The 12369-nt window shown below is 39.5% G+C and overlaps 1 protein-coding gene across 1 annotated transcript in view; it reads left to right on the plus strand.

Annotated features, from left to right (window-relative positions):
* The first annotated feature begins 4889 nt into the window (after positions 1–4889).
* The window catches only part of LOC146003596 (soluble guanylate cyclase 89Db-like), a 113150-nt gene continuing 105670 nt past the window's right edge, over positions 4890–12369 (plus strand). The window contains exon 1 of the mRNA XM_083141907.1: positions 4890–5106. Within this exon, the coding sequence (XP_082998033.1) occupies positions 5065–5106 (42 nt within the window). The 5' untranslated portion in view covers positions 4890–5064. The remainder of the gene's footprint in view (positions 5107–12369) is intronic.

Below are 12369 nucleotides of genomic sequence, written 5' to 3' on the forward strand. Positions count from 1 at the left end.
CCATTCGCTCACCGACGAGATTCGCGAAGGTCGTCCAAAATCAGTTGTTGTTCAAGAAAACATTGATGCTGTGCAAAACCTAATACTGCAAGATCGTCATGTGACATACTGTGAGATTGAGGCAACCATAGGCATTAGTTCCACCAGCATATATAAAATATTACATTATCATTTAGCTGTGAGAAAGGTATGTTGTCGTTGGATCCCACACAATTGACAAAAACTCAAAAAGACGCTCGCGTCAAATGGTGCAAACAAATGCTCAATAAATACAATCGTGGTGCTTCAAAAGCCGTATATAAGATTCTAACAGATGACGAATCATGGATATATGCATATGAGCCGGAACGTAAACAGCAGTCGACTGTATGGGTGTTTCAAGATGAACCCAATCCAACAAAAGTTGTTCGCGCTCGAAGCACATCGAAACAAATGGTCGCCTGTTTTTTCGGGAAAACTGGCCATGTGGCAACTGTGCCTTTAGAGGAACGTAGAACGGTCAACTCTGAATGGTACACAACAATTTGTTTGCCAGAGGTCTTCGGTCAAATACGGAAAACAAACAAACGCCGTCGGATCATTCTTCATCAAGACAATGCCAGCTGTCACACATCTCGTCTAACAACCGACTTTATGAACAGTCAAAAAATCGAATTGATGAGTCATCCGCCGTACAGTCCTGATTTGGCACCCAATGACTTCTTCTTGTTCCCGAATGTCAAGAATAAATTGCGTGGACAACGATTTTCGTCGGCGGAAGATGCCGTTGATGCGTTCGAAAACCATATTATGGAGGTGTCTCAAGAAGATTGGAAAAACTGCTTTGACAAATGGTTCGAACGAATGCAAAAGTGTATTGACCATAAAGGAGAATACTTCGAAAAACAATAAAGCAGTTTTCAATGCCAAATTCCTGTTTTTCATTGTTAGGCTCAAAATATAAATAGTGACCCTCGTAACATAAGGAACGCACGGTGTTGTATCTGACGTCTCGTCGGCGAGAATAGAGAATTTGGAGGCATTAAGCTCGTTAATGAGATCTCGAACAATCACGTCGTTGCACGCTTCAATTATTTCATTCTGTACTCTTTAAGTTCGTCTTTCCTGTCATAGGTAAAACAAGGATTCTCCTATATAAACGTTGCTTATCGTTTTCTAAGAATCAGGGCCTCCCTGATGACGCAGTGGTAGCGTCGTCGCCTTTTTAATCAAGGGGTCCCGGGTTCGATATCCGGTGGAGGCACAAGTGGTTCGGATCCCACTTTAAACTTGTAGGTCCAGTCCCGATTATCCTTACTGTGCATAAAGTGGACTTAAAACACCAAATCAACCAACCAATCTAAGAATCAGGATGCTCCTATACAACGACCTCTTTCCGAAATGGACATTTTGTGGATTTCGTTGGAAACACAGATAAATTATATTTTGTTAATTTAATAAAACTGCAAATGTTAAAGAAAATGATGATTTCAGAAGATTGCTAGAAATTAAAGAATAATAATTATCTCTTACTTACAAATTATGGAAAGCCAGAAAGGCAGAAGACTAAATTATCAACATAGCAACCCTCAGACAGTTGAAGACTACTTAGTTACCATATCAACAAGCTCGGGTATAAAAGCGAGACAATTTCGACAGCTAACCAGAGACATATAGGGTTTTCGCCCCGTGTGCTCTCTGCCCAACAGTCCCGTCAACAGGGTCTTCACCCTCGAGACTTAGACTTAGCTGTCTGAGGATCACTTCGGAAACCTGGTAGGGGGACGAGGTCTTCACCTAAACCCGACCAGGACCTTTCGTTTGATATTCATCAGCCAGAGTCAGCAATGAGGCTACCCAGGGTCTTAACCCATGGGTACCTAATTCTCACCGCTAACGAGATTTATAGTATTTCCACAGGATCAAGCAACGTCAAGAAGATCTACACAAACCTTATTCTTGGAATAGCGGTATTACATGAGCAGATGATATCCAGAGCAGGCTAGAAAAGACAGAACAATTATCATCGTAAAATAATCAGATAATATCAACACAATCTGTTCGAGGACAGAACAGATAAATTCCGACCTGTATCGCTGGCAACGGACTAGGTGTTACCTCAGCCTTACTAAAGAGTTCGATATAGAAGGTAACGATACCTGAACTATCCAAGGAGCCCGACGCGGGTACGTGACAAAAGGCAGAGCGAATTATGCGAATCCTGTGATAATATCGTGGACACACCTGAGCACAAAGTATTCCACTGCCCCTTAACCAATCCCCGAATTCTCCAACTCAGAAATAACTTCCCAAACTTCGACACTTACCATCTTATCCGTCGAAACTACACTTTGAAATCCTAAATTCCCTGGCAGACCTCGTATCTAACAAGGAATACTGCAAATTCAAAACCAGAAACCACCCGCAACCACCTATTCAACCCCCAACCAACACCCAACCCATTGGATGGACACCAAACCCAAGACTAGGAACCATGGAAGGATCCTCTAGAAGAATAGGTAACTAAGTGTAGACTGAAGAGAGAGGATGTGACCACCCGCTTACCCGGAAATCTCAGAGAGACTCCCTAGAACGGATTCGATCCAGGAATTAACCACTAACCATAATAATTCTTTCCACTTTAATACGTCAAGTATTCTTACTAACCTCTTACCCTCCTGATGTTTCCAGGAAAACAATCTCCCATACTGACGTCCTTCCCAGTACGACCACTTCTTGCAAGATCACCTTACTTCACCCTTCGATCTCTATATTTAGCCATGTAGGTTTTCTTTATTTCTTTTTTTTATATAGGAACTTCAACTTATTTAATATCCTTCAAGAAATAACACTCGTTCTACTCCCCCTGTCCTAAAACATTGCACCATTGTTCTACTGATAAATATGTATATAATTTTAATTTTATTGCACTACTAGCACATAAACATTAACTGTAAACTAAGCTTGTTTCTGGAACGCCGGAACGATTTTGGTCCACTATATCCATGAGACGTTAACCAGATGTGGGTTATCGCCTCAAACATGTATAATTGAAAGCATCAATAAAGAAGGAGGAAAAGAAAAACGGGGGAACATAAATTTCGCGGATGTGATGCTCTGGTTCATTTTAAAGGCACCAGGGCACTAAGTGCCTCCCTGGATGTATGCGGGTGGAGGTTCACCGTTTAGGGGCTCTCCCCTGTACTCTTTCTGTTTGTATTGTAGTACTTGTGTATTGAACATTTCCGGCATTACAAGTCAAAGTACTTTCTAATACGGAATCAGTTTTACTTCAAAATTACCGCCATTCTCTTCTGGTTCTTGATCGATTTCTATTAGCCCCGAATTCTTGTAGCCTCGCAGTGCGAGACACCGTTTAGCGTATAACAGAACAGTTGCAATTATAAGTACTATTTTTTTTCTTTTCTCCAGTTTTTTGTGCATAACTGCAGCATCTATTACCATACGAGATATCGGCCAAAGTACTTCAAACCTCCAAACATTCTTTGTGATACAGACACTTTTCATGTTCTGAAAACCGCTCGACGGCGTCCTTTCAATTTTCAAACTTCACACTGCACAGTTGACCTAAGGACTGCTTACCTGATCCAGCACCATCACTCAGCAAAGAGGGCGCAAAATTTACAAAAAAACTTCCTCCCTTAAATTTGGAACATGCAAGCGACTTCCAGCGATAAAGCCATTTAAAGGTGAAATCGTAAATTCCTCTTTCATTTTAGTGGAAACACAAATCCTGGAACTGGCAGATATTGTTCAAGACGTCCAACATTTTTTTATTACAGACGAAAGTATGATTTCCTATATTTCTAATTCTTTGAATTCGTGTTTCGAAATTGCGATGAGTTTGGCTCGTAGTAACTTCTCGGGCGCCCTCATCTCTCAATGCAAAGGACATCTGGTCTCCGCAGGGGGATGGATGGCAGGTCGGGAGGTGAGGTGGTGGTGGTGGGGAGGTGGAGGGGTGTACTCCCGGAAACTCTCCGCTAGTTACGTACGTGTATATTCCTGGCTAGGTAACGAGCTCAGGTAATTAGGAAAGGTGGGTGCAATTCCTTTGTTATCTCTTTCAAGGAGATTCAGTCCCTCTCTGCCTTGACTTCAAAGAAGCCGAAATTCGTTACTATACTCTGTCCAGGCAATCTGTGGAGCATGGTCGCACATAACGTTAGAGAAGGGAGTGGGCGGAGCGAAACAGTGCGAGTCTGCTAAACTCTTTCGCATCTATCTTTGAAGCAGGCGAACGAAAACAAGTGTGACGCGAGATGGCTACACCAATGAGCACGTGAGAGGAACGGATTGCGAGGAGAGGGGGAGCGACTGCAGTTACAAGTCTTCGCAACAGCATGTATTGCTTCGCTCTGCCCACTCGATCCCTCCCTTCTCTGCCGCTATGCGCGACTTTGCTCCAGAGATAGTTGGGACAGGGAGTAGGTATGTTTTTCCATGCACTCACTTTCCCTCTCACGTGTTCATTGGCCGAGCCCCTCGCGTCACTAATTGCGGAGAGACTTGTTTTCGTTCGTTTGCTCTAGAGATTCCTGAGACAAACTATACTTTTTGTCCGATTTATGCTGTTATTCAGATTTCATCCGCGTAATGGAAAATTATGTACATTTCGGAGTCGATTTTCAAATGGATGATCACCGTAAGAGAGAGAGAGAGAGAGAGAGAGAGAGAGAGAGAGAGAGAGAGAGAGAGAGAGAGAGAGAGAGAGAGAGAGCGTGCGCCAATTTTACTCTGGCGAAAGAAGCGAAACATTGGATTGGTTGCTGTGGCCGGACGGCGATGAACAGAGATACGCATCTGGTCGCTATGGCCACTGCCGCGTCAGATAAACGACTGTCTGGGAGCGCATCCCGCTGCGTGCGAGGTCACATTCGCGAAAAGAAGCTCCGCACATTTCCTTCGGCCTCTTCCAAAGGATGGTTCGGCGTTCAATTGCGCGGAGAATGTCTTTCGGTATCTTACGAGAATGAAACAAACGTATTTTCCTTAGTTTTCGTTCTAGAGGTGCTCTAATAATAGTAACCGCATTCTTGAATAGGATTCAATCCGTGGGTCAAAATGTATGGGATGCTACTGGAGAGTGTGCAGTACTTCGTACAGGTAAGTAGGTCCAAAATATCGGAATATATGTATTTCTTTCGTAGGTGTACATATTACATAAGTTTTTTTGCAGGAGAGAGTCAGCTGTTGAAATTTATCTTCAACGTAGCTGACCTCCGTCATGGTTCGAATCCTGGTTGGGCATGGGCGTTCGTTATGTTTTTCCTTCATCAATTTCATCATATCATCACTCATCTTCATATTCGCGATTAGTTAAAACTGTGAGAAAAGCGAAGTAAAATAAATGAAATCAATCAATCATTTTAAACGTCACTATGGTTAGCTTGATTTATTATTTTGGTTATTTTACGTCGCTTTTCTGCCCCTTTTGGCTAAGGCGACGACGAGGATGAGTGATCATATTATGAAATTCATGAAGGGACACTCACAAAGATCATTCATGCCTAGGTCAGGATTCGAACCCTGGACCCCTGGCCTCGTAGTGCGTTGTGCTAACCACTCCGCCACAAAGGTCTGCACTATGGGTAGGGAAATGAAGCGAAATATTTATATTGAACTATATTCTTCAGGAAAAATAAGTCCAAATGGAGAGTTCTGACCACCTACAACTCCCTCCGGTATGCCAGTGCTTTATTTCTTCTTAACTGTGCAATTATTGATTGATTTGCTTTATTTTACTTCGCTTTTTGTACCACCTTTGGCTAATTTGTGAAGATGGGGATGATGGCATGATGAAATTGATGAATGGACACTCACAAGCATCCATGCCCAGGCCGGGATTCGAACCCGGGACCCCTGTCATGGGTGGAGCTTGATGTGCTAATCACTCCGCCACAGGGGCCGGCCATATTCTTTTGTAAAATATATTTCTATGTACTGTGCGTCCATTTCGATCTTCAGCCGAGAGATCGGGAGAAGCGTGGCGGGCGGCGCATTACAGGCCGCAAATGTCGGCATCTCCGTCAGCACAGCCCGCCACGCTTCTCCCGATCTCTCGGCTGAAGATCGAAATGGACGCACGGTATAAGTGTATAAAACTTACAATGCGGTTTATAAATTCTCTAATGAAATGAGAGCTTTATATTTTGGAGTACTAATTAGCAAAACTGTAAAAGTAGTAACCTTATGAGACGACGCTGACCTCTGTGGTCAAGATCGAATCCCTGCCGCCCGGGAATGGGTGTTGTTTGTCAGTGTCCCTTTATCAATTTCATCATATCACCGCTCATACTCATCTTCGCGATTAGTGAAGTAAAATAAAACAAATCAAATGAAAACGTTATGAGGTGGTCTTGTCCTTCCACTACCTGTTCGTTCGCGGCATTAGTATCTCATATTCTACCAGAATCAAAAAGACAAAATTTCGTGTATTGATACATATAACGTATAACAACTCAACGGCAATGTTCTGATTACCACTCTATGAGGATAATGTGGCCACAGAATGAACGCAGCTGCAACTTAGATATAACATGAAATATGTTTCATGCTCCCACTTGACTGCTGTAACGATGAAGGCCCCCAAAAACGTCTTTTTTGGAAATTCGTAAACTTATAGGGTGCAAAAGTTGCACAATATTAGTAAAATATCTGACAAAAAATATTAGCTTGGTGGTTGCCCCTCTCCCTACAGCAATTTTTTATTTCTGGTTCCATCTTTGGATAGGGTTTCGTTTATTTCCTTCTGCCTCACTTTCCACCACTTCCTCTTGGATGCGTTATTTCTTTTTCCATCGTTTTTCATATTGTTGGTTTACTTCCCGTTGAGTTACTGTACGCTTTCCTCGCTACATTCTACAACACATAATGTAGTTGGTATAGTGGAACCACAAGCAAAACAACCTGCGCGCCTGAGCTGAACGGAAGATGGGAAAGCTGCGCGGGGACTTTTCGTCCAAAGTTTTTTTTTTACTTGTGGTCGATCTATAATTCGCTATTTTTCGCAAAAGATGTGTTCCTTGCAACAGTGACACACGTCGTTTCACGACAGGAGGAAACGTCACAGATGCGATCAAATGTTATATCGGGTTGGCAGCATACAGGCGGTAAAAATTTTTTTTTAAAGCTCGTGGAGCCGAAACGACGCACCAACCAAAAGCGATACTGAGAGAAATAGCTTACTTTGATATCATTGATACGACTTTTTAGGTGGGTGGGTGATCGAATGTCGGAATTTTTACAGCCTGTCCCAGGATAAAGCGGCTCTGGGGCTCACCCAGCCAAAATTCAATGGGTGCCTGGGGTGGGTAAAGGCGACCGGAGCGTGGTGCGGATCACATCACTTCAAAAATGGCCTATACCCTGTCTCGGTTATCTCTGGAGCAAACGAACGAGAACAAGTCTCTGCGCAAGTAGTGACGCGAGACGGCTACACCAACGCGAGAAAGAACTGTATTGCGTGTAGGTGGACGACTGCAGTTACCAGTCTTCGAGCAGCGTGTACTGCTTCGATCTGCCCACTCGTTTCGTTCCCTTCTCTGCTGCTATGCTCGGCCTTGCAGAGATAAGCGAGATAGAGTATAGGTGGAGAATGTGTGGGGTCTATCTCCACATCCCCTAAATATGCCTTTATGGTATGGTGCTATATGCACGGAAAACTTAACCTTACCTTTACCAGATAAGTATTTTTTGGTGTGCGGGAGCCATCAACATGGTGACCACCTTAAAATCCGCCATCTTGTATCAAGTTTTAAAACGAAAAGCTATTATTTCAAACTGATGTGAATGCCAAGTCATATTTCTACACAGAAGAAGGGATTTCTGGAGAATATGTTGTTCTCAAAGTCTATAAGTGGTCGACATTGGGTAATATTGTTTTTTTAAAGGGATTAGTTAATCTATTATTCGATTGGCCTGACGGACAAAGTATACAAACCACAATTTTTACCTCTCTCCTGTTACACTTTTTAAACTCTACTTGTGTGAAACGTTAATTATTTCTATTCTTTCTATTTTATATGTCCATTAATTCTGCTGCTTTTGAATAATTGTGAAGATAAGAAGAAATAATGATTATATGAAATTTATAAAGATAAATTAAAATAATTACGATCAATGACGAAGTCAAGATTCTAAATCGAAGCGTTTGGTGGAGATTTCGTGGGGAAATTATCCAGTACTCTCGGCCATCGAGGCCATTATGCAAATATGTATGTTCATAACTACTTTTCTGTTTTTCCTCCAATTCGTGATATTTCCCATTCTGTCTATTTTGATATTTTATTCAACTATCCACACTTGTATAGAAATCTTCATATCTCTAAAACGGTTAACCTGAATAGTTATTTTAAAGTTATATTTAACTTTGTAAGTTTCAGTTATTCTCATTTTGACTGTCATAATTACTGCAAAAAGTTTATAAAACTATCAGTTATTTTAATAAAATGTAATGTAAAACTACACCTGTTCATTAGAATCGTTTAAATCACATTACTAGGCCTATAACAATTTCCAAATCTGACCCCTCCTTTCCAGGCACCTACCCATACAGACACACGAACTCCTACATTTACAATGCATTATTCTATCAATCAAAAAATCAGAAATGTGGTGTGTGATGTTTGCATTTGATGATTATTTTAAATAACTTTATTTCTATGTGCCCTTTAAGAAAAAATTGTATAATATTTTTTCTTCATAAATATAGTATAGATATATAAGCATAACAGAATATATTTATGTATAATTATAAAATTGTAAAATCCGACCACCATGGGCGTGGTGAAGTGGTTAGCACAGCGCGCTAAGGGTCCCGGGTTCGAATCCCAGCCTGGGAATGGATGTTCTTTGTGAGTGTCTCTTAATCAATTTCATCATATCATCACTCATCCTCCTCGTAATGATTGCTAAAAGTGGCAGGTAAGCGACGCTAAATAACAAAATTCAAATATAATTGTAAAATTTTATTTAGTCACAATATCAGATTTGTAATATGAATTAGTAAACTGTTGATAAAAATCGGATCATTCTGAAAAAGTTGTAAACTATTTGGTGGAAGGAAACGTCGCCAAAGAAAATAAAGACAATGACGTACATCTCGATAACAAACAGAAGATTGTACATATAGTGACGGAATGAGTTGAGGATTTTGTTTACCAAGTTCTGGCAACAATGGCACCAGATTGGCTGCACTTTTTTGGTTATTCGGATGCGTGCAACTTAACACCAAAAGCTAATTACGAAGCAGCCAGCGTACAGGAACAATATGTCATTAGCACCTCTTGCGTCAGTGGCTAAAGTGTGGCACGTAGTAATTTGATAAAAATAACCTTGATGCAAATTAATCTCACGTTTCATTTACGCGAGACTCGAATATTTAATTAGATTAGTTACATTCAATGCCGGCATAGATATCGTATCAAACACGAATGGAGGAAGGTTCAGTAATTTATCAGCAGTAGTGTTAGAATTTGTCAGTTATAGTGTAATTAACTAACTAACTAACTCTAGAGCCTTCTTATACCCAAAGGTTTATGGCTGCAGCAACACAAGCCTTCCATCTGTCCCTATGCTGGGCAAGGTGAATCCAATCTTTTCCATCCTTACCGATTTCATTTAGGTCCATCTCAACGTTATCCCTCCATCTTCGTCTTGGCCTTCCTACAGGTCTCTTACCACCAGGCTTCCCAACAAGAATCTTGTAAACTCTTCTTTCCTCTCCCATTCGTGTCGCATGACCTCCCCACCTAAATCTTCTTGATTTAATTATTCTAATAATATCTGGACATGAATACAAATTATATAGTTCTAAATTATGTAACCTTCTTCACTCACCTGTCTCCTCATCCCTTTTAGGTCCAAATATTTTCCTAAGCATTTTATTTTCAAATACTCTTATATGTTCCTCTTTTAATGTAAGGGACCAAGTTTCACATTCATATAATACTGTAGGCAAAATTACTGTTTTGTATATTTTAACTTTTAGTTTCTTAGATATTAAATGAGAAGATAAATGCGTATGAAGAGAAAAGTTACACGCATTTCCTGAATTAAGTCTCCTTTAAGTTCCTCTTTAATAATAATAATATTAATTTTTTTAATGAGATGATATCCTAGAGAAAGGCGAACATGATTTAATTTTGAGCATTCAGTATGTAATTTTCAACGAAATAAAAATTAAGCAATTGGGAAACGGGATACGTTCATTGTATCAACGCAGAAAATATGCAAACTCTTTCTTGATTAATGAAATACTGAAGTAGAATAAATAACTTCTTGGAAAGATGGAAAGTTTGGAATTATGAAACATTATAATAGTAATTAGCACAGTGAAATTAATTTTGACATACGTAATAACGTTTATGGTGTTAATTTTCCAAATAGCCCTTTTAAGAGGTTCATTATTTGCCATTAATTTGAATAGAATTGCACTTTTCTCTGTGATGATTTTTGAAAATCCTGGATGTAACTGAAATGGCGTCAGTAGTTAAAAACTCAGTTCCCGCTTAAACTTAATTTCCGTAAGATTGGATTAACACAATTGGCTTATAACTGTTACAAAATGAAAGGAGCTTTTTTATGCATGGATACAGACTCAATAAACGCAAAGGCATGCATACGAATTCACATAAATTGCTACTTATATTTTGTTTATGATATCTACAGTAGAAATTACGGAATTCATAAAAAGAGTGGCCATTTGAGAATGTTCTTGCCTATCTTCTTTCTTGGCTTCAGGAAAGATGGAAGAATAACCGTGGTCGAAAAGAAATAACATCATGTTATTAAAAATGTTAATTAGAGATGTTAATTAAATCGTAACTAATAATTAAAAAGTTTGTGTTAATCAGTAAATATTTAGTAAAGGAAACAGAGCAACAGTCTCGTGTTACTTGTTGAGAAGCTTGAAAGACTTGAATTATTTATACATTTGTGCCTTTAGACAAGTGAAAGTGAAGGCAGAGAAAGAGAAAAATACCAAGGTCTCTTTGTTAGTGCAGATAATGTAAATTCAATTGAAAATTGATTATATTCGGTCTTGATTGACAAACGAAGCTCAAACGTGAACTAGCAGACTGAAGGCAGGAAATCTTGTAATGCAGACATACAGAACGATGTTGAATAAATCTTGGCCTGAGAGAGTAACGAATTAGGTTCTTAAGTGATTGAGCAATTATGTAAAGTGATTGATTTCGCCATCCGCCGACTTACCGATCGTTCCCCTTGGGACAGAAACTTGCAGATTTAGGAACTTCTCATTTGGCATATAGCTACGTATATAATCTGTACATATGAGCAAATGAACTTGGACCTTCCCTCGAAAGTTAGCCCCTAGTTACACCTATGTTGAAAGAGTACTTAATGGTGAATGTTGAAATATTTGTCAATGGATTTTGGGACGGCAAAACATAAAGTCGCCTAATGGTTGTACAATATCAAGATATCGATATATGTGATTGGTTGTGGAAAACAGATGAAAGAAGGAGTTTTCTTCTTTAGTTTTACCACATACTAGATATTAATAATGATAATAGTAAGTTGTATTTCTCAGTCTTGCAAGGATTGTAAAGATCGCAAGGATGACGATCTGACATTCAGAGTTCAATTTCGCATTGCATTTGTTACGTTTTTAAAAATCAAAGCAACTATAACAACAAAATACTACAATTCTGACTTTTCACAAGCTTTACGACATATTTTCAATGTTGCGAAATAAATTGTGAACTTTTTCCACCATTCCGAAATTATTCTTAATTCCAAGTATTTTAAAATGTCCTTATTGCAACATTGCCGTAAAGCAAGAGTTTTATTTTGTATTTTATTGCAACATTTAAGTGTAGGCCTATATCACCCAGAGACGGAGAAATTGACAGGGCTGTATAGGCCACATCTCTGTCAATGCTTTGAGAAGTGAAAAAAAACTGTAACAATTCTGTCTCACACGCAACCTAAAACTTAAAAAAAATATATATATATATATATTTTATTTTACTCAGCTTTTCTGCCACTTTTGGCTAATGGCATAGACAAATGATGAAATTGATGAACGGACAGTAACAAACACTCACAACACAAGTTCCAGGAGGAGTACACTGATTTTGGGTCTTGGCGCCAGTACCTTGTTGGACAGCAAGATTGCAGTTTGGGTGTCTTCTCAGTAGGTCATCCTATGGCAGCATAAGAAGAAAGATTTTTTTTTAAAAAAAAAATCGTTGACATTAGACGTTTCAAATGCAGCATACTACTTTACAAAGCAAAGTTTCGCAAATTCCACCACGGCTGATGCCATCCATTAAATGATTTGCCTGAATATTATTGCTTTATCGATTGAAATTCGAAATGTAATCAATCATTAGTGTTGGT

This window comes from Lepisma saccharinum, chromosome 20 (assembly GCF_977018435.1).
Source record: "Lepisma saccharinum chromosome 20, izLepSacc3.1, whole genome shotgun sequence".
NCBI classification, from domain to species: Eukaryota; Metazoa; Arthropoda; class Insecta; order Zygentoma; family Lepismatidae; genus Lepisma; species Lepisma saccharinum.